Source organism: Drosophila simulans, chromosome 3R, assembly GCF_016746395.2.
Source record: "Drosophila simulans strain w501 chromosome 3R, Prin_Dsim_3.1, whole genome shotgun sequence".
Taxonomy (NCBI): domain Eukaryota; kingdom Metazoa; phylum Arthropoda; class Insecta; order Diptera; family Drosophilidae; genus Drosophila; species Drosophila simulans.
The window spans coordinates 12,371,851-12,393,955 of NC_052523.2; the positions used below are offsets into that span (position 1 = coordinate 12,371,851).

Genomic DNA, 22,105 nt, shown 5'->3' on the forward strand with positions numbered 1-22,105 from the left:
GAAACCGTTAAAGCCAAAAAAAGACAACAACAGTTTGAGAGTCGCTTTCAAATGACGCACTGAAAGAAATGGGATGTGCTGGGATAGGTGCAAAAGGATTCAAGGATCTCGCACAAAATGGTGGATATTTATTAGAAAATATATAATTAAGTAAATATGGTTAGTTGTATTAGATATTTTTAAAGATAATCTAATCTATTGAATTCACCTCCCTGATGAAACGAATTGCCTTGAAGGCACCCCCGATTTTTGCACTGTGTACCAATCGCTGGCGCTGATGTTGCTGCTGTTGATGAGGCGTGCTCCGTTGTTTACCCCACTTGAAAGCGACTGAAGATCAATGGGTTGTATGACCAAGAGCAAGACCAAAGTTGTGCTGTTGGTCTACCACTTTCGTTGATACTGTTGTTGATTTTTGTGTGTGCGTGTGTGTGTGTTTTCGTTTCCAAGACGCCGCTAGAGCTTTGAGCGATTTTTCATTGGAATAGAAAGTGAATTGAATTTGTTTTCGCTGGCGGACTGCGCGTTCCATTGCTCTTGACGTTATCGTCTTCATTGGGGTGCCGTTGTTTACACTGAAAACAACGGAAACAGTCATCTCTCTGCAGTCTTCAGTCTTCTGGAAATTGGACCATGTCATTGACCCTTTCTGCCTCGAGCTGCCCCAAAAGCAGTGAGAGTGCTTGTTTGTTGTTTATCTTTCGGCTTCAGTTGTTGTTTCTTCCGCTCGAGGAAAAACGCCAGTGAAAGAGTAGCTTTTGTTGCACTGCTCGTGGACTTTACTCGAATGCAATTATTGGTGGAGGTGATTGGGGGATCCGTGAAGTTTCCAGACGGTGACAGGAAAATTGTAGAAAATTCGCTGGAGCAAACCGATCGATCTTGCCTCTCTAATTTTCGGATGCCATATAATTTGATTTAAAATAATTATTCCAACAATGAAATGTCCTTAATATTTAAACTCACACATATAATAACAACCGCTTTATGAAGATGTTAATCCTGTTAGGGGTTTTTTTTTATATGACTGCAGATTTTGAATTGTACTCTAATTTCCTCATAAAAGTAGCATACATTTTTTGAATGCAATAAGAAAATATTATAGATTTCCCCAATGAAGACCCAGATGACCAGCGAATCATCCAGAGAGCTGTTTGTGGCCCAGATTGACTTGACATCCACTGTCGCTTTCTATTTGTGGTGTCTTCTAGCGTTTTCCAATGCGGAACCGCCGATCCACGGGCTGCAGTCTGCTGACTCGATTTCTTTTACCAAAATACCAAAATGTGTAAATTGAACGCGGAGCGGCGGCATCGAGCCAATGGGTTTATTCACCTTTCGCCTAATTATCAATATACATAAGCGGAGTGTACCAGAAAGCGATGTATAGCATACATACTACAAGATACAGATACGTATATACATATGTGTGCAAAAGCTTCGACCAAACCAAACCAAGCCGATCCGATGACGAAGACAGCTACTTCAATGAAATCAATTTTACGATAATAACTTTTGGGCAGAAACAAAGCCCAGTGAGCGAGGCCTGTGAATCGAAAAGCGAATTCGATGATTCCGATTCCGATTCCGAAGCCCTGCCGGATTCATATATAAACATTGATTCAGGCCCGGCCAGCAGCTCATGTACCGTTGGAAATTTCTTGCCTTTTCTTTTTTCTTTTCTCAGAGCGTTGTTGTGTGTAAATTTTGTTATTTTGTTTTGTATGTGTGTGTGTTGTTTTATTGCTTTTTTTCGTTGTTATTGTCTTGCACAAATGTAGGTCAAGTTATACGTTCGCCAGTATGCGTGTGTGCGTGAGTGCGACTGTGTGTGTGTGAGTGAGTATCTGTGTGTGGGGCTCGTGGGACGTTGGGAGCTGGAGCTGGAAGTTGGATCCGGGGGCGGCACTGAAGGGGTCTGTCATCCCGTCGCACTCTGAATGACTGACTAAAAGTCGGGCGATGAGTCCGAGGCACTGGCAGTATTTTCTAGTAGCTCCATCCCCGGCCAACTTTCACTTAGAAAGTTCTGCTTGCGGTTATGAGGAATCGGTTTTTCGTTTGCTCTTTTAATTTGGATACCCTTGCCGAGCGTTTTGGGGTTAGTTTGTTTCCAGAATTCACACTTTACTACAGTGCAGAAAAAAGTGCGGAAAACAGACTCTTCCTTTCAAGAACTTCACATTATTTTGGTGAAGAGATGGGCGAAATGGCCTGCAGATTTTCCAGAAATTTGGCATATGTATATTATAAGACACTTGGAAATATGTTTCGGTATTGTGCCCCTTAAAATATATCTAAATACCTAAATAGTTAATTCAGGGATAAATAATACAGACAACCAAATGAATTTCATAAAATAAAAAAGGTTTGATAAGACATAAAACTACAATTTATTTTTATATATTATTTGATGCTTTCTATAATATAGCTATAGTAATGAAAACACAAGGTAAAGCATATGACTTTAACAAACAATAATAAAAATTGAATATCGAGAATCCAGAATATTTTTGCTCCAGGATTCCTTTTACAGGGTATTCAGAGTTTCGCCCAACTTTCTTCCCCCGTGACTTGTGCTGGCTGCTTATTTTGGTTGAACATGAGTTGGCTTATACACATTCTGTGGCTGAAAGCGATATTCATTCATATTGGCGACAACAAGTTAACTGGGTCACCGCGTGTGTGGGTTCCTGGGAAGATCTGATTGCAGGCGAGTCAATCGAATCAGATTGGATGGGATGGAGTCCCGAGCTGGACAAGACGATCGCCCAATTGCATTTTCAGTTCGAATCACTCGGTTTCAGTGGGAAAGCTTTCCGTTAGGCGACGTCATCAGCGCCGGCCGCGCAGCAACCTTGGCGATCAGCTGTTCGTAGCGAGTGGATTTCCCTGAACTTCATACTGATACTGAAAAGCTAGTGCGCGCGTGTCTATTAATAGTCTCTCTCGTTTTCCGCCGCTCTCTGGCGAAAGAGTTGCACTGCCTCTTCGGGGGGAACTTCCTGCTGGAAAAACCTGCTGGCTGAGAGCGTGAAAAGCTCGATGCTCTCTTAAGGGGAAAACTGCGAGCTCGCACTCTCTCTCTGCATCTCTCTCTCTCAGAATCACAAGTTCTCGGCTGTAGTTGTTGTGCTATTATTGACCTAATCACTTGTGGAGCACAAACGAACATTGAACTTTTACTTCCGCATCAGCGTTGCCCGATCAAGATTCGCTCTTTCGATTGTCCGGATGATATTTTTGCATTGGGAAATGCGTTTTCATTACCCCCCTTCGTGTTTTTCCATTTTTATTGATCATTTCCAGGCCGCTTGGCCGCCGGCGACCGCCCAGTGACATTAATTAATGCCCACAGATTCATCAAATATGCGCTGGCCGTTTGGAAAATCATATTTTATGCTCCCCCGGCAGCAATTTGTCCGCGGCGGAGCCCCCAGAGATCTAACTCAGTGTGTGTGTGTGTGTGTGTGTGGGCATGTATCTGTGTATCTGGAAAATCTTGTAATTTAATGCGACAATTTTTTGCTGCTCGCTGGTCCATCCATACACCACCCATCGATCGATGGAAAATCCTCCGGCAAAAGTAAAAAATGCACTCAAAATGTTCAGTTTTAAATATGGGTTTCTTTTAATATTATATTTAAATGGGTGTGAGAGGTGTGTGTTGGGGGTCTCTGGATGTCGGTCGAAGGTGTAGACATATAAATAGCTTAAAACGCTTAAGATCTAAACAAAATTTCTCGCTCCGAATGGTTTTCCTTGCTCTCGGCGAGAGAGAAAAAAAGAACATTACAAATCGTTGGCAATAAATAAAGGATAATTTAAACAAACGATGATTTGCTCGGGAAATATGACACTAAACGTAATACTCTTTGCGTAATCTTTTCCAATTTGAAGAAGCAATTACAAGTGTATAGTATATATATATAACATATATGGTGTATGTGTGATACAATATAGGATATAGGATATGTATGTGTGCGTATCGGTGTTTTGTGAACAGCAATGAACAGTATTTAATTTAAATAGTATGATAATAATAAATAATTAATATAATAGGTATTGGTAGGCTACGCAAAAACTACATAAATACAAAAGTCTCCATCGCAGGGCCACCCAAGAGCGCTTGGGAAAGCCCCAATCCCCAGCTTTCTCCTCCGCCGGCAGCTGGAAGTCTCCTCGCGGCCGCGAACGCGCAACCAGCGCGCTCCCCCAATCATGCCCAGAGTTTGTGGATAAGGCACGGGCGTTATGGGGCTCTGAAGTTGGGGTATCGGCGTCTAGTACTGCCCGGTTGGATCCAGGCAGTCCTGTCGCCTCTTTTGGCGGGAGTCCTGCGCGTCGCGGGGTCGCCGGTAGGTTCCAGTGGGATCCAGCATATTGTAGGATTGTATTTGTCGGGCTTTTGAAGTGGTTATAGTATTCAGCCTTAGAATGCTTGGCTAAGTGGAGTTCTCGCGGTAGAACCTTAGTAGGTGCCAGTGGGGTCCAAATCGTGCGACATTTTGAGACTGTTTTCAATAACTTTCGGCTTGGAACTCAAAATATAGCTGCTTCTGCTGCTGGCTTGCTCCTACTTCAGTACTGACCAGTGGGATCCAGATAGGCTGCCATGGCGAAGATCTGTGATTTATTGGATTTTCTAAAGAGGTCTACGATTACGATGTCTTGCTGTCTTCGTGTAGCTTCTTTAGTACTGGCCAGTGGGATCCAAGTAGGCTGCCATTTCGTATGCCGTGTATTGACCAAAAATACTTGAATGACAAAACCGAGCTGGCTTTTTGTTGCTGCTGCTGTCGATTCTCCTTTGTTTAATTTGAATCAGCGCGGTATTGAACTTTATACTGGTTCTCGGCGCTGTTGTTGTAAGTTCTTTTATTATCACCACCAGTTGTTGGGTTTCTTGGGGCTGATTATACAGTCACGTTTGGTTGTGTGTTTGGGGATTTTTTCGTGCGTTCAAAAGTCACTGACACTACAAATTCGTTTATTGTTTGTTAATAATGTTTGGTTTGTTCGGGAACCGCACGGAAAATCTTTAAGGCGTTACGTGAAAATCTGCGGACTTTTCTGATGTCTCAGCTGGTTTTCTTTTAGCTGCTGATCTGCACTCGTCGAATGTTGTCGATCTTTTGATTTGATTTTCGTCAAGTCGTAAGCTTAAATGCTCGACCGGCTCGACGTCGCTGCCGGCGTCGCTGTCGTGTGCTCCAAGAGCGGGAGCGAGTGCAAAAGAGAACGATATATGGCAGGTGCGTCGCGCTCTTAATGGCAGCATTCTCTTAGGCGAGTGGGTGAGAGCGAGTGGGGAGATGATCACGATCGTATTTTCATTCATTTCCAGGTAGAGCATTTCTCGCTTTCGCTCTCTCTCTCCGCTCTCGCTCCCTCTTTCTCGCTCTGCTCACACCCACCTGGATTTCATTCACCAAACAGCTGTTTCTGATCGAGTGGCCTCGTTCTGCTCACACGTCCCCGGGTGAGTGTGAGTGTGTGCGCGTGTGTGTGAGGCTCTTGTGTGTGTGTGTGCGTTGGAGGAGCTCAGGTAGGAACTATCCTGGAATTCCATTGGTCCTTGGATTCTCAGACTGCAATCCTGAGGCAACAGACTCCACCTTCTTTTAAGGCCCGCAGCTAATTAAGGTATATTTTATTGCCAAATTTTGTCCGGGCAAAGTGCACTCGAAAAAATTGTGTTCAAAGTAAGACAATAGTCTCTCCATCTAAATGAACGAACATATTCAAGAAAAGGTGGGAAATTGGGTTTTTATTTAAATTGATACATATATTTAGAAAACCAAAGCATGAAGTATTTAATTCAATTGTTTAATAGATTTAGAAAACCAAAGTATTAGGTCGTACTTGTATTACAATTTCCGAGATTCCAAAAGATTTAAGATAATGCAACAATACAACAAGATGAAGTTCTTTAACTATGAAAATATCTGCAGTACTTGCATGTCTTCAATAAAAGATTACAATAGTAAAAAATCTTTGTAACCGCATGACAAATACAAAGATTTTGTTTGGTCACAGGTCTAAGTAAGGTTGTATACAACCACAGTGCAAATATCCATTAATATACTTTTCCAAGTGCAAATGAGGGAATATAGATGTTAACCCAAGATTGTGGCTGTCGCCGCTTAGTCAAACAGAGAGACGACAAGCCGAGGATCCTTGCCAAAATGCTAATATCCTTATGTGCCATAAGTCCCAAATTAATGGTCTTTGAGCCGGCGGCGCGACGGTCACTGCCCACTTTACGTGACATTTGTGGTAGCCTAAGCCGGGCCAGCTCGAAGGCTGAGGACTCAAAGGGCTTAGGCCGCAACTGCCGACTCATAAAAAGGATAAACGCTCGGCATGAGTCAGCAGCCAGTCGGTGTGCTGGACGACCCACCGAAGCGACGGGTGCTTCCGCGAAATGCGACACCGGAGGCAGGTCCACTCACAAAGGCCACTGGGATGCGACAAAAAGCAATAATGAGATACTGCGCCGAGGTGTTGCAGAATTTCTCGATCTTTCACATATTTTTAAACCCAAATTTGCTCGGTGTCCAAGTCAGCTGGTGAGGCCGGGAGCAGCAGGCGAGGATTACAAGGTGTGTCATCTGCCGCACAATAGGAAATATAAATCCTTTCGTTTTATTACAGCGACGTAAAAAACTCACAACTAAAAGGGGCACTTCCGGCACACAACGAAATATTCGACTGGAGGACGGCTGCTTGCCACGAGCGGGGGATGCAACCCTTTGGCACGGGCCCGGAATCAAGGATTCCATTCCGGAGACGGGAAGATGTTCGCCGTCTGTAAGATGATCGCCACACCCTTTTGGCACGGGTTCGAGTGGAGATGAGGGGACCCTTTAGTCCTTGAAATGATATGAATTGAGACCTTGAAATCAGATTGATCAGATGAAAGCATATCGAATCCAATACCATTCAATTGGGCTTCATATATAAATAAGAACGAATCCTTTTATTTAGCATAGATTTAAATAGCAAACTAATTTATATACTAGACACTCAAAAGTACTTCGAGTTTATGTAAGTTTTATATTAGTTTTTAAAGATTCGTGGACTTGGGAGTTACCACTGTGATCCTGTATTCTTTACTAGCTCGAAGTCAGGGACCTACAGCTGAAATAAAGACTTTTAGCTGTCCATTAACCTAATGCTCCCTGGGTCATTCAGCTTGGAGTTCTTTTTTGCCGTTAGCTTGTTTGATTTACCTGGCGTGGGATCGGGATCCCCAAAACCAAAATTTACCTTTTTAAGTGATGCACCGGATGCGCATCATCCTCGCTGCATTTTGGCGCTTCCGCTTCTGGGTTTTCACTTTCCACATGGTTTTTGCTTTTTTTTATTAACGAATTTCGTTATGCATCGTTTGGGCCCGAGTTTCCCTTTCCGCTTTGCACCTTTTGTTTTCCCAAAATGCGCCACGTGCCACATCCAACATTTGTTGGCACAACTGTCAGTCGGTGAGTTTTCCCCCTCGATCACTTTCCCTGCCGCATTTGCCTTGTAATTCGATCAATTTAATATTTTTTCGAGGTGCCCAGGACGGCTGCTGCTGCGGTTTTCTTGGGTTTTCCTTTTCGCCGACTACTTATGCAATGTTTGCCAAGGGGCCCAGACTTCGAGAAAAACCTCCGAACGGTCTTGGAGATTTTTTAAAAATTTGGGTCAATGTTCGTTGTTTCTTTCGGTTTGTGCACATTTAACAGTATTTTCCGCTGACTTTTCTTGCTCTTGGACTTGGCCATGCAATGTTGCAGTTTTGTGTTTTTTGCCCGATTTGTTTGCTATTCATAAATTGCCATTGCAATGGCAGAAACTTGTTATTGTTGCTGTTGTTAGTTGCTGCCGCGTTGACAGTTTGAACACTCGTGCTTTTGGCCCAAAACTTGCTCGGCCAGCAAATGCTAAGCGGTAACTTCTCTATTGGCCTGGCCAACCCACCTAAGTCGCTTAAGACGCTTGACACTCTTGATTGGCCAGAAGGTAACGGTAAGCACTTGGTCCACTTGACCCAAATTGGCCAGAAAATTGGAAGCGGTAATCGTTTCTTGGAAAGTCATGATGCTAACGATTAGCAATGAAAATTTGTTATTTTCTGTATTTAAGTCGACCGATTTCATTGGGATCTCTATTTCATTCATTATTTTGCAAACTAAATTTTGTATATCCCATATGATATTGCGGTTACACCATTTGGTAGTCCTCGCTTCCAAGAATCCTGACCAGAACAACGACTGTTGTGATCCACGTGCCCGCCGGAACCAGTATAAATTACGAAGTGAACTTTTACTCCAGATTTGGTCAACGAATTAAATCAAGTAAACGTGACTGTGATGGAACTTTTCCTCGATTTCCAAACACCTAACAGACTGCACAGCCACCGAATTGGATTGGATTGTTTCGGATTCGGATTCGGATTGGCTCCCATTCCCCGCATTTCGCTTGTAATGACTGGCAAATATGTTAAAGAGTCGGCGTGGGGGAATTGAATATGCTAAATCCGCAACCTATCGATCGGTTCATAACAGACGCACTGACGCAGTGACGCAGAATGCAAATCTGGCATCCCTTGGCTACTTCACTCACTTTTCCCTGGCTTTCGGCCAACGGCAATTGCCGAAACTGAAATCTCAATGAAAGGATATTAGGTAAGTTGCCCGCCGCCGGCTGTGCGGTTCGTTCTCCGTTAATGGCACCAATATGAACGGAAAATCAGCGTGCGGTGCATAAGAATCTGCATATGGTATCCATCTCATAGAGTATATGCAGCATATACCGCAGATACTGCATATACGGACTGTCGATCATTACACAGCGGTCAAACGGTCATTGGCCTGCTTGCGCATCGGCCGCGTATCTTGCAGATACTCCTCCCGAGCAATCGAGCAGTCGAGTATCTCGGTATCTCAGTATCTCGGTATCTGGGCATCTCGTTGTGGATGTGGACGTGGATGCCACCACTGAATGCTGTTCGCTGGCACGTAAGCAGTCTTGGCATCTTTCACCATGTGTTGGCGCAGCTTACGCAAAATTATTTATGAAAACAGAGCCCGGCATTAGGAAAAAAACACGGGTAAAGAAAGTCTAGATGGGGCCATCGAAATTGGGCATACCCTAGCGAAATCAGATATTTGGATAAACAAAGACAGTACTTGGATTTCCATAATCATTTTGGCACTTTGCAGAAACAAATGTGGGAATTCTAAACATATATCTACATTTTTAGCTCAGGCAACTTATATCACGTATTTACTTAAATGCAAGGGTGGTAATTTAGTTTTAATTTTTATATAAAATAGTTTTAGTCTAGTTTAGCAGCTCAGAAAAAAAACAAATAGTTATGCCTCCTTTTAGAGTGGAAACTGAAACCGCTGCCCATGATTGTGAGCTATCATTCAAACGCAGCGCCGTCGGAATGGAAATTTCCGAGTTCTATGGAAATTCCGCATCGATTTGCATATGCGACAATCGGCGGTGGACTGCGATTGTAATTGCAATTATCGTGCAGTTTGTTGATAAACGGGTGGTCGAGTGTTCCAGTGTATCGGTCATTCGAGTATCTGGGCAGCCGAGTATCCGAGTAACTGGTAGCTGAAAATGGAGATGGAGATGGAGACGGAGAGTGCGTGCGCGTATCTTATGCATGCTAACTATGAACCTTGTCCGCGCTCTTATTACAGCTCTGTTATTGATTTCATAATTTATCAGTTGCGCCTGTCAATGGCCATTAGATCAATGCATCGCATTGCACGCATAACAAAGACGCCGCCTCTTGAATGGAAAATCTTTCGGATTACGAAAGCCCGGGGGCGGTAACCTTCCGAAGGGGGTGGCGACGGCTGGACGGGGGGAAAGCGATCAAATCACAAAATAAATGACAAATCAATCTGTTGGCAATCAAAAATGACTTCCCCATGGCATCGACGCGATTTTCACCCAATAAGGAAGCAAAGCAGCCAGCGGCACATGCAACATGCAACGCCAACAACAACAGCAACGGCAACCAGAAACTGCAGTCAAGCAAAACATAAAATGAGCAAAGGCCTCATATACACTGAGAAAAAGGAGGAGACAGTGGGCACCTGCATAAGCATGCTGGTCACAGAAATCAGGATTTAATTTGGATTTGTTGTTGATTTAATGGTGACTTTGCCCCAAGTCTGTTGCATGTCTTTCTGGGACAATCTGATGAATAGATCTTTATTTTAAGCCTGTATCCATTCACGCGTGAAATAAATAAATAACAAATTTTCACCGACTTGCTGAATTGTGCTTATAAGCCCACTTAACATGATCTTATAAAATGATGTTATGGCGAAGTCCAAATAAATTTAGGTGGCGTTGCACTATTGGCATTGCGATTTGTTAGCTGTCCATACAATTCAATTGAAACTATATTTGGAAACTCTTAGTTTAAAAGAAGTTTCGACTTAGTTTTCAAACGCAAAGTAGATGATTTTTCTGTTTGAATATCTTTCTTTGTGGCCATTTGGCTCAGTGCATCAGCCGCGGGCCCTATAAATCTGTGGTGCCTCGGGAGACCGGAGATCGGGGACTTGGTCTCCAGCCAACCAGACCAGACCAGTTGCTCTTGCTCTGGCTGCGGCGACCAGTTGGCCTGGCCTAGGTGGCTTTTGGCGGCGCAGGAAGAGGGGATGGAGTAGGGGGGGATTGGAGCTGGGGGATTCCGGAGGAGGCTGTTGCTTGGAAGTAAAAATAACCTCAGCTAAGTTCACTGGGGCGAGGTTGAATGAACTCGCAGAGAAATGTGATTTCCCCTGGCCGATTCACCGGATCCCCGGTGGATCTCGCCGCCATCTGCAACTTGTTTGCGAGTCCGGATATATCAATAAGTGGCCTTTTGGCTACGGCTTGAGCCGCGATTGCAGTCTCAATTTCCCTCAATTAAACCTTGTATTTTGCGAGCAATTCGCGGCAGCGGCTGCAGACGACAGATACAATTAACTTATCGCGAAAAAGTTTCCGGAAACTGACTGACTGCCCACACAATCGGTACTGGGTAATCTGGGGGAGCTCTCGAAAGGGGCTTTCCGCAGGGGAAAATCGCGAGTTTCGAGTGGCGGCCGCTCCGGGAAAGCAAATGCAATAATACACTCGTATCACAGACGTTCGCGGCTCGCGTTTAATATGTTTGTTGACATCCAATTAGAGCGATTTCCTTCCTCATTAACAATCGCAGCAAGTGCGGATGGGTTTTGGCGGGGGTACGACTATTACATACCCTTCGATGCTTGAAATCAACGAAATGGAGATATGATAAATGGGAAGTAACCTAACACTAAATACGATAATATTAAATTGATATACAAAGTAACTTGACAAATAAAGTGTTTGTTCTTGAAAACATATTTCCAAAATGCAACACAAATAAAAATTGCATTTAAATTGAAATCACTGTTGGTATCTTTACTGTATGGATAATTTTACAAATTCGCTTGAACTAGTGATTTGTGATTTTAAATATTGCGGCTTTAATATCCATGCAACCTTTATCATAAGCCCTATATACCCGTTTTACCCTGCCGAAAACTTATGGAAACGGAGAGTGCTGTGAGCTGGAACGCAGACGTTGATGTTTTGAAATTTAACTCAAGCGTCAAAAAATTATGGCAAACATGAACGAGATGTACGCAGTGCACACACACCAGTGCCAGAGTATGAGTGTGAGTATGAGTATGAGTATGAATACGAGTATGAGTGTGGTATGAGTACGTGCACGACAAACAATTAGAGCTGCGGTGGACATTGCGGCGATGCATTTTCCTAGACATCACGGGCACATCATGCCACCTCACGGGCGAGTATCTGGCAGATACTTAGATATATGCACATATACACTATCGCCCCGATACCCATACCCCTACCACCAACTCACGCACACTGAGCCGCAATTAGAGCTGCTGGCAGCTCTGCACGCTTAAAGTACAATAAACCCAGATATAGCAGCACTCAACACAATGATAGTCGTCGAGTCGTGGGGTTTTTGAACTTGCTCCTCTCCACGATACCAATACCACCTATATACCACCTCGATTCGCAATCCCCTCGAGTCCCAATGCCCTGCAGTTCCCCTTGTAACTGACTTACTATTCTCTCGATTCTAGTTGGTATCTGGTTGGGTTTTATGACGCCGGCGCCGCTTTATGGCAAACATTTAGCGGAACGTTTAGCAGCCAAATGGCTTTATTATTGATGCCGGCGAGCCAACGAAACGAAAGTGAAAGCCTGTGCATTTGGCTCAAACGATTTGGGCCACTGGTCGGAATTCCATTGCAAGGGAACAAGCGCGGGAGATGGCTTTAATTGAGTGCATATCTTGTATACTTTATATTAGATAAGGAATGCTCCACTAATTTGTCCTATATATTATATACATATATATTATTCTCCAACCTTTTGTTCATGATTCACGTTATTTTTAAAAGCTTGTGAGCTAGCCAACCTATGACCTGTTATCCTGGTCAACTCAGAACGACCTCCACATTCTAGTGCCATATTCCTTTTGGCTACATCAGAAGGCGCCCAGCAGGACAATGAGTGTCTGTGGAAGCGCTGCTCCTGCGACGTCCAGGCAAACACGCAAGCGGGTTACATAGGGGGACATTTGGGCTTAGGGCCCGGTGGTGTAATCCAGAGGCCCGTCCATGTACGGAGCACATAATGCCATTTACACACAGGGAGGGCGGGCTGTCTCCATTACATGGCATGAATAACAAATCTAAACATATGTACTACACATAAATATGTGTACCCCAGCCAAATACACAAAGCAAAAAGCGAGAAAAAATCCAAAGTGGGGCCTGTACAGGGCGCACACACTCAGACAGACACGGGCCAAAACAATGTGGAACAGCAGGGGCGAATGTGTCGACATGGGGTGGCTCGACCCCTCTTTTGGATTCTCGCTGCCGGCGACGATGATGATGATGATGATGATAGCTGCTACCCTCTGAAGCCCTGAACCCCTGCGCCCCCTGAACCCCGCTACGACCCGAACCCCTGTGCCCCTTAAGCCCCCGAACAGACCACACCCCTGGCGAAACTCCAATGCGGCACTTGTGCTCACATCCTGCGAACCTATTCACATTTCATATACTTACATCAGTGCACTGGTGTTGGTAGCGACCCCTTGTCGCGCTGCAAGTGTGCGGTTCGCAGGGAGACGGTTGCAGGGGCGTGGGTGGGGGTCTCGCAAAGTATTGCATTTAAATACATTAAATTGTGTAAATAATATGCTACACATGTTGCCGGTTGCCAGTTGCCAGTTCATTAAATACATGCCACAGATATACATGCCTAGGCACATGTATCTGCCAGATACGCCCGCACTCACACACAGATACGTCGCAGGACACGGATACAGTTACAGTTACAGGATTGGCTATAAGCCACATGCAACATTCCATGCCATGTGTTTTTGTGTGTGCTTAACTGACCAGCAATTTATTTATGGCATTTTATCAATTTTATTTTCCCTCCTCTTTGGTTTCGCATTTTTGTTATTTTTCCCCCCATCGCTCTTGGCCTTTCGAATTGGCCCCGTATTGACCCAATTGACATCCGCCAGCTCGGACTTGCTGCTCGCCTGATGGCGTATCCTTTAAATGCAACTTGTGCGCCACTCGTCCGCCGGGCGTTTTGGCCCTGCCAGCCACTTGAAGCCCGCTTGATCCTCTTAAACCAATTAAGGCCGAGAGCGCCGACTTGAGCATGCTCAACGGTACGACATCAAAGCGTCTCCCGAGTGAGTCCATAATCTTCAAAGCTCCAGAAATTCATTTCTAACAGGCTGCCAGCGGCCAGGAGCAGGACACCGGAATGCTGTTCCCCCGGCGGAGCAGAAGGTGGACACCGCCGGTGTTTTTATGTGTGCATGACTCGGATTTTTCGTTTATTTTTTTCCCTTTGTTGAATATTATTTACCCTAAGCGCTTTGGCGACCTGAATGGTCACTGCAAGAAAATAAGTTGAACTTATATTATTTTTATATTATTAATTATATTATAAACTATTTTCTAATTAGCATAGTGATAATGATGGGTTTAAGCAACGATTTGTGACTTGTTTTAATTTGACTTGCTTAATCCTATGAATATGTATTTGTTTTAAAGTTATCGATATATTTTAAAAAATCTTTTAAGAAATATTAAAATGTTATGGGTTTTGTTTTTTTGTGTTGAATAGTAACACCATTTTAAAGGTGTTTACCATAGTCTTACTGATTTCTGCTGGTGCAACACGTATGTACATCCCTGTCCCATTGCCACTCGGATTTTTGAGATTTGTGGGTGGCGGGTGGTTGGTTTAGCCATGTGGGTGGTGGTGGGTCACGGGTGGTTTTTAGTCGGTGTTATGTGTCATGCGCATAGCTGGCGAACCCCAACATCTAACTGTGCTAATGCATACCAACGCCTGCTGCAAATCCTCGGCGCCGGATAGCTTCTAATAATGAAATTCTCGCTTAGAATTTTCTAACGCGAACGCAACCCTAGGCAATGTGCCACACCCCGAAAGTTATTAGAATTTTCACCTTTCCCAAATGGCTTTTTGTTTTCACGGGGGCTTTTTTTGTCGTGTGACACCTGCGGATGAAGACAGAATGTGGGAATGCGCGGCTATGTTTCCTGGTTGCCTGTTGGGGCCAGGTAAATTATGCAATCTTTGGCAAGGACAACGGCGACAGGTGCGCGACAGGAGCTAATCGACTCCTGCGGCCGGAGTTGGCGCTCATAATAATGGATTTTTTCGTATATTCCAACAAGGCGAACAGCAATCGGGGTGGAATTCCGGCTAAATCCCCTTGTCGTTAGATAAAACTACACTCACACACATGTGTGCAGTGGGGTTTGGGGGTGGCGATTACTGTTATAACTAAAACTACGAAACTATAGTGTTTCAAAACTAACAGTATTACCATACCAGGTTATCAGGCCAACAGGATTTCCCAGGAGGACGAGCAACTATCTCAGTTGGCTATCACTACTGGAAAATAGTTGGGAAAACCCTCTCTCTCCGGCCAGCTCTCACATGTGTGTGGAAAGCGAAAGCGTCCTGCGCTCTTGGCATTTGAAAACTACACATGTGAGGCGTCTAAGCAGAGCTAAGAAGCTGCCCAAACCATCGGCGAAAAAAAATATCTAAGCAGCCCCCATCCAGTATTTCCCCACGAGTATTGCGTTTTTTCTCGATGCCCCCATATGTATGTATATCTATAGCATACAATCGAGCGTGTAAACTACCCCAAAAGCAGAAAAAGCTAAGGGTCGCGAATCGGCAGTCACAGTAAGTGAAAGTAACCCTCGCTGCCGTCGAGAGTCGGGCGCTGAGAATATGCCAATAGGTGGACGGCATGCCACACGTATCCACATTTCCCGGTGGCACCCGGGCGCAAGTCGAAAGAATTTTTGGAGCCGGCGGAGGAATACCGTCATTAGGCCAGCAGATGCCACCGAAAGGTGGCAGCAACGCATTCCGATCCGATGACGCTCGCCGAAAAATGTTGCTCAAAGGGTTGCCGAAAAAATTCGAAATATTTCGTTGGCCCACCCACACAAACATTGCTTATTTATGTTATTTTTGTTGCCACATTTGGAGCCCATGGCCAAGGCCCCATGGCAACATTGGCCAGGGCGACAGTTAGGACGCCTGAATGCCAGGGCATCAGGATGCGCAGTTCGGTGATGGAATGTGCCAGCTGGGGCGGAAGTGAGCTTAGGAATTCACTTCCGGTTTCGCCGCCCTGATCGCCTGGTAAATGAAAATGCATCAGTTCCGCATGTGTGGCATGTTTGGCATGTTTGGCCCTCTGGCATCGAGAATCCCCGATATCCGTCTGTATATCGCGCATTCCATGCGGCGGGCGTGGCCGACCGGGCTATTGATCCGTTGCATGTGCGGCACAAGGCGTCCAGGAATCGGCAAACAGGCGAAATCCCTCAGGAAACTTCTCCCGGAAAGATGGCGGAGTGCAAAGTTGCGCATACGCCGCGTGAGCCAAGGTTTAAATGCCAGCAAAAGTTTCAAAATGGCGCCGCATCTTAAAGTGCCAACTTGTGGCTTTATACCACCAGGTGCCCAGCTGTTCGCAACAGGCAGTCCATAAAAATCGAGTGAGTGTGTGTATATTATATGAATGTACCTTAGAGTGAAGTGGCTTACCAATAAACTTGAGTCCATAAAGAGGGGCACTTAAACCCTCTAAAGTAGGCAATATATTCATGCAAAAATCGCACTGGGGGGGAAATGAGTCCTATCTGGCCACCTTTGTGCCCATGTGTGTGAGTGCTGTGCCGCTTTGAGTGGCTTTAAAAAAATATTTTCGAGCTGAAAAGAGCAGGCTTGCAGGCCGAAAGACATGTGTTTTCAGATAAAAAATCTGTGCGGTTCCCCACGATGGTAACAAAAAGGAACATAATCCAATGGAGAAGCCGACCGAAATACAAAATGCCAGAGCTTGTCGTTGACTTTTATGGGCATTTAGCACGTCATTAAAACGTCAAGTCATCAATCTTCTGGCCCATTCGAACAGGCTCGCAGACTGGCCAAGAACTCCGATTCGATCCGTGAAAGCCGGAAGGCAATTTTCGGCAACAAAAAGGCGGGCGCGTGGGCGGCCATTAGAAAATTTCCATTTTCGTCACACGTTGTCAGGCCAACAGGAGGAACCAGAGAGGCCCCAGACGCCCCAGCCGCGCCAGAAACACTCGAGCCAAAGTCACCGCATTCCAATCCTCAGCTAGAAATTCTCACCGCCTGTTCGACAGATATTTCTCATAGAAATGTTAGAAAAAGAAAATGCCGCCGAGAGCGTGCTTAGAGGCGGCATTAGATGGTCTCTCGCTCTGGGGTAATAAATCTGGCATTTAAATGCGAAAACAGTCAACTTGTCGGCGTCGATTTGGACCAAGTAACCAGGAGTGGCCACAGGTGGATCTAATTCCTGCCAGGACATGCGCAGTTCTCACAAATATGTTGGGCTTTGAGCTCGAGTACAAGTTATGAGTGCCAGTAGTAATGCCGGAAAATCTCTCGCTGGCTTTTTATTATTATTTTTTTTTCTTTTACCACTTCGCCCACTCCCACTAACGCCCCCGACTTACTGGCCAACTTTGGTTGCCTATTACCCTTACGATAATGATAAGAAATTTTTATGTTCCTGCCACGTGAGGGAGCGTCTGCATATATTATCAATGCACACGCCGCAGTGGCAAACTTGGCGCCTAAATTAACGTTTGCGTGGGCGTCGCATTCCGATGGAGAAAAAGAAATATTGTAGATTCTGGTAGCGGGCAAGCAGCATCGTCTAGTAGGTGGATAAATTCCAAAGGATAAATTCCCCACCGAAGGACACGCCATATGCGCAGACGTCGAGAGAGTGGAGAGAAAGTGCTGGGAATGTCGAGTGGGGCAGGATTCTCGCTGCGCATTGAGGCACAGTGGATTGGAGACATAACAAATATTTCATTATATAAAGAAAGCTGATATAAAGAGAATCTTAAAATAAATAATCTTGTTTAGAGTTAATATTGTAATATTTCCAAAATGAATTCAAAGTCATTTAATTGCAAGAAAGTATTTCGTTCTTGTTTCACTGTAGCTGCCACCCCTTGAGAGCTTTTTTTTATAGATGTGTAGGTGAGTACTTTGTAACGAAAAATCAGATTGCTACATAGTGTAAGCGAGCGTCACGGGGGTTGTTGCCATTCAAGGCCCCCCATACCGCGATTGCCGAGATTGCTGGGGCCTCTGTAAGTCGACGTACAATGTTGCTGGGCTGCCGATGGCTGCTAGCCTAGTACCTTTTACAGGAATTTGTACTACAAATCTACCAAAAATTTACATGTCACCCCTTACGGCAACTTAGTCGCTGTGCTTAGCGGGCAACCCTTACAGACATCAGACATCGCATGTAATGTGTGTGGGGATACGCGGGGAGCTCCATTCCGCAGCTCGCCAGACGCCTTCCACGCTCCCCAATCGCTGCGGCCCTGATACAAGTTTGCATATTTCTAAATTCTAAGCGCATCTGCTCGAGGCTCTCGGCTTCGGAATAGGACTAAGTCTGCCCGTCCCCGGTTTTCTAAACGAAAACGAGAGTGGAGTGCCCTGCAGACGCACCCTCTCAATGGAACTGGCTTAGCATACGCGGCAGAAATGAGGACCAAAACATCATCATACGCTGCTGTTTTATCTGAGTGTGCACCGAGAGAAATATTCTATATAGCAGGTAAAATATGGAAGTGATATTTTATATTTGATTTATTGTATATGTATATGTATGTTTTAAAATCTATTTTCAACGAAGTTTTATACCAATAGCAGCTAATATTTTGTTAATGTATACATATAACAGATCTAGTTTAAATTAAGTAAATTCCATGTCCTCCGCTATTTCTCTCAGTGAGCGAGGGCAACAAAGGCAGCGGCGAATGATTTCCTTGATAGGCAGCCGCATAAAAAACCTGAGCCTACGCCATAGACAATCGGCACCCCGACCACAGGATCTTTTCACTTTTTTTTGGCTCTCTTGTTCTCGGTTTGAGGTTTTTTTTCGCGGCTGCCACACTTCCTGGCTGCTGCAATTTGAGGGTGCCTCTTGCCATCTTTCACTTTCAATAAAAAAAAATAACAAAGAAATTGTAGAAAAAACCCGAGCCTCTCAGTTTTTTCTTAGGGTTTTCCTTTTTTATTGTATGCAAAAGACACCGAGGGCGCCATGTGGTGCGTGCCAGTTGCCATGGAGCATTTGGTTTTTTATGCCAAACGGATATGCGATATTCTGGGGCGTAGTCCGGGGCAATCTCTTTCACTCCACCCGATTCCCTTTCAGTGCGAGTCAATGTCTTTTGTGGTAATGGCCTAGCACGCGTCCTCCACTTGGCAGCTGTTGTTGGACACCACCGGATCGAGATTGGATTCAATACCAGATCCGGCCGAGATCCTTTGCATGTTAGTTTGTGGCTTGCAGCTGCCTGGGCGAATCTATCATCACGCCCCCACGGCTGCTCCCGGGTTTTAAGTCGCTTGTCCACTTGAAGGTGTTCCTACCTGGCGATCACCTTTTCTATATTCTAATTGTTGTCAACGGCGCATTCGTCACACTTTTGCTTTATTTCGTACGGGAATGGACCGTATCCGTCAACTGGACAATGGTCCTCAGTTGTCTGGGTTTCCTGGCCAAGGTCCAATGTGTCAATGGCTGCGTTAATAATGCGATTTGCATTTTCCCTTTTCACTTTTCCCCGACCTTGTGCCGCTCATCCTGCTGTTTGATTGAGTCGTCGTGCCCAGCTTAATCCGCACCTTTTATTCTGGCCATCCTGACCATCATGGCATCTATTGTCCCGCTGGCCAGGTCAGCACATTGGCTGCGCCGGCTTAGTTTAATTTTGTGAACACCGCTTGATTGACAGCCACATGCCACTGGACATGAGGTCCACATAGACAAGGCCAAATCCCTCATTTAAAGGTCACTTAAATGCATTTCAATGGACTTAGGGGACATTTGGAAATGGGCTCTTAGTCATATTTAAATATTTATCGTGTATGAATCGTATAATCATATACTCTTTAGTATTTTAAATATTTAGAACGGCTCATAAATATTTAAGACTTAAAACATATTGATCTACTGAATATTTGTAATATCATGCGGACGTGGGTTTGTTTGTTTTGTAGTCTCCCCATTAGAAGTGGGGAAAAGAGACAGAGCATAGCATGCCGGACTACACGACACTTGGGGCCCCCATCGTCATGGAGCCGAAATAGCTCAGTTGGGAGAGCGTTAGACTGAAGATCTAAAGGTCCCCGGTTCAATCCCGGGTTTCGGCAATTCACATTTTTGCTTTTTTTACTTTTAAGAACTTCGACTCTTTAAAAAAAAATATATTCTTGACAAAAAAACAAATAAATTTTATAAATCAAATTTTTAAATTGAAAATGTATGCTGTAATAATAAAAATAATAAAAATAAAAAAGTTTCTTGTTGCCGAAACCCGGGATTGAACCGGGGACCTTTAGATCTTCAGTCTAACGCTCTCCCAACTGAGCTATTTCGGCGACGTGTTAGGCGTGTCGCTAAAAGTTGTTTACTTGTCGCCGCTACGTTCTGTCCCTTTTTCCTGGCTCGTGTTGCTGTTGCTGCTGCATTTTGTAGCTGCTGTTGCTGTCGTATTTCTGCTGCTGTTGCTGAGGGGCTTATCTAATCGCGGGCACATTAAAATAGAACCTTTTGCCCGGGGTCCGCCGTGCAGAACTCCCGTAAAATGGGGCTTGCTCCGGGGCCAAAGAGCTTCAGCGCCTGCGCCCAAAGGCATCCAAGTCGAATGCATTTCGAATGCAAAAGGCCGGTTGTTGAAGTTAGCTGAAAGTTTCCCATGAGTACACAAAAATTATTAGTCCCCTCTGCATTTTTTTTTCATAAATCAGATCATTGCAGAGCTTAGTTATTCGTACATCAATATCAATACTTGCTTTATAAGGAAATGATCTGTTATTTAAACATATTAATCAATTTGCTTCCAAATGCAGCAATCTTCAATGAATCTCCTAACCATGCCCTTATTTCTCGCAGTGCTTGTGCTGCTGCTGCTCCTTCGTCTGCGGCCAAATCATGTTGGTTCCGCCACGATGGCACATGGCGTCTAATGAACTATTGTGGGCGGAGGAGGCGTGGCACCTGGACGGGGCTCGTTGGGAGGAGTGGGGGTGTTTGCATGGTGTCCCACACTCGCACACACACACACACTCACACAGTCGCAACATTGCTGGCTGGGCAACAAATCAGCCAGCGGAGAAAACCAGAAATGAAGCTGGGCTCCAAGCACCAAGTTGTCGTTGTAAAAATGTTTGCCTGCACGCTTTCCAATGGTTGCTTGGATATCTTGTGCTTGTTGTTGTTGTTTTTTTTTTTGTCGTTGTTGTAGCTAGATATTATTGTTGTTGCTGTAGCTGGTCGTGCTTTGCGGTCGTTGCCCCGCCGTGACGTCACCGGTTCAATGGCAAAATGTGACCCAGATTGTCTGAGCTGCACAACTAAGCTATATGGCATGGCTTTGCCAGTGTGTGTGCGCTTTTGTTTGCCGTCTGCGTCGTGTGTGTGTGTGTGTGTGCTCGTGCTGTTGGCCACATTTCACCCGGCTCTTTAGAACCAAGAGAGCTGGCCAGAAGAGAGCGGCGCTCTCTTAGCCAATTTGTAAGTTGGAGCTTCGCGGGCAGCCCCTGCCCTTGGCTGTAACCTCTTGTGGGTTTCGTTTTTATTTAGTTTTTGGTTGTGGGTTTTATTTTCTTGGCCACGGCAACAGCAGCTTTAGCTTTCTATGCCCCAGGTTAAGTGTTACCCTTCCCGATTGCGATGCCAAACCCGCTTTCCCTGGCTCTTTCTTCGAAATGGGGACACACGATTCTCAGCACCAGCGGCTCCTCCTTCTGCCAAGTTTTCAGTGAGTCGTCCGTCGGCTCGATTGCCTTTGTTGCCGTGTCTCCGTAATTATCGCTCGCCTGGCCAAGTCCCAAACCTCAAGTCGAACTCAAATTGAAGTCGACATCACTCGGAGAAAGGTAGTTATTTTGAAATAGGAATATTACTGAGCAAGGTTCTATGACTAAATAATCATTGAAAATGATCAATTCTATTTATTTTTATATATAAAGCGATCATCCCCTTATACCCCAATTAAAAAACTTTGTTGAAATTCTATCTCTATCTTTGGATTCGTTATATGCCCCTTTAGAACCCTAAACCTGTATTATTTCTTTCAGTGCAGTCGGACCAAGTCAAGAGTCCCAGGCCGAGGCAGTGTTGCGTGTAATTTGTTATTTTATTTTATTGTTATTATTACCGCATGCGACGTGCACTTTATTTTCATTACCAGTTGGGATTCTTTTCATGCATATGTAACTTCGTGTATGGGAGAGCATCTAATGTCATGCATCGGAATTGGAAAATGCTTTCATAGTTGCAGCCGTTGCTGTTGCTGTTGTTGCTGCGGCTTTTGTTGCACGTGTGAATGTTGCATTTGTGCCCAACTGGGCGGAGTCCCCAGTCTTTGTGGAGCTG

General features: G+C 44.8%; 1 protein-coding gene, 1 long non-coding RNA gene and 2 other non-coding genes across 4 annotated transcripts; 1 reads left to right on the plus strand and 3 right to left on the minus strand.

Moving 5' to 3' along the window:
- Positions 1-4,134: 4,134 nt before the first annotated feature.
- Positions 4,135-5,163, minus strand: LOC27208355 (peptide tarsal-less AA). The gene has a single exon (XM_016183945.3). The coding sequence runs from the start codon at positions 4,380-4,382 to the stop codon at positions 4,284-4,286; it is 99 nt and encodes a 32-aa protein (XP_016034781.2). The 5' UTR covers positions 4,383-5,163; the 3' UTR covers positions 4,135-4,283.
- Positions 5,164-5,749: 586 nt separating this feature from the next.
- LOC123327269 lies at positions 5,750-11,202 on the minus strand. The gene is made up of 3 exons (XR_006541885.1): positions 7,273-11,202; positions 6,675-6,875; positions 5,750-6,614 (listed from the first exon to the last, which is right to left on the minus strand). It is a non-coding gene; the product is annotated as an uncharacterized LOC123327269 (long non-coding RNA).
- An 8,603-nt stretch (positions 11,203-19,805) lies between these two features.
- Trnaf-gaa lies at positions 19,806-19,878 on the plus strand. The gene has a single exon. It is a non-coding gene; the product is annotated as a tRNA-Phe (tRNA).
- A 155-nt stretch (positions 19,879-20,033) lies between these two features.
- Positions 20,034-20,106, minus strand: Trnaf-gaa. Its single transcript has one exon. It is a non-coding gene; the product is annotated as a tRNA-Phe (tRNA).
- Positions 20,107-22,105: the final 1,999 nt, after the last annotated feature.

Coding starts and splice junctions, on each gene's coding strand:
- LOC27208355 (XM_016183945.3), bottom strand. CDS start 4,382: ATGCTGGATCCCACTGGAACCTACCGGCGACCCCGCGACGCGCAGGAC.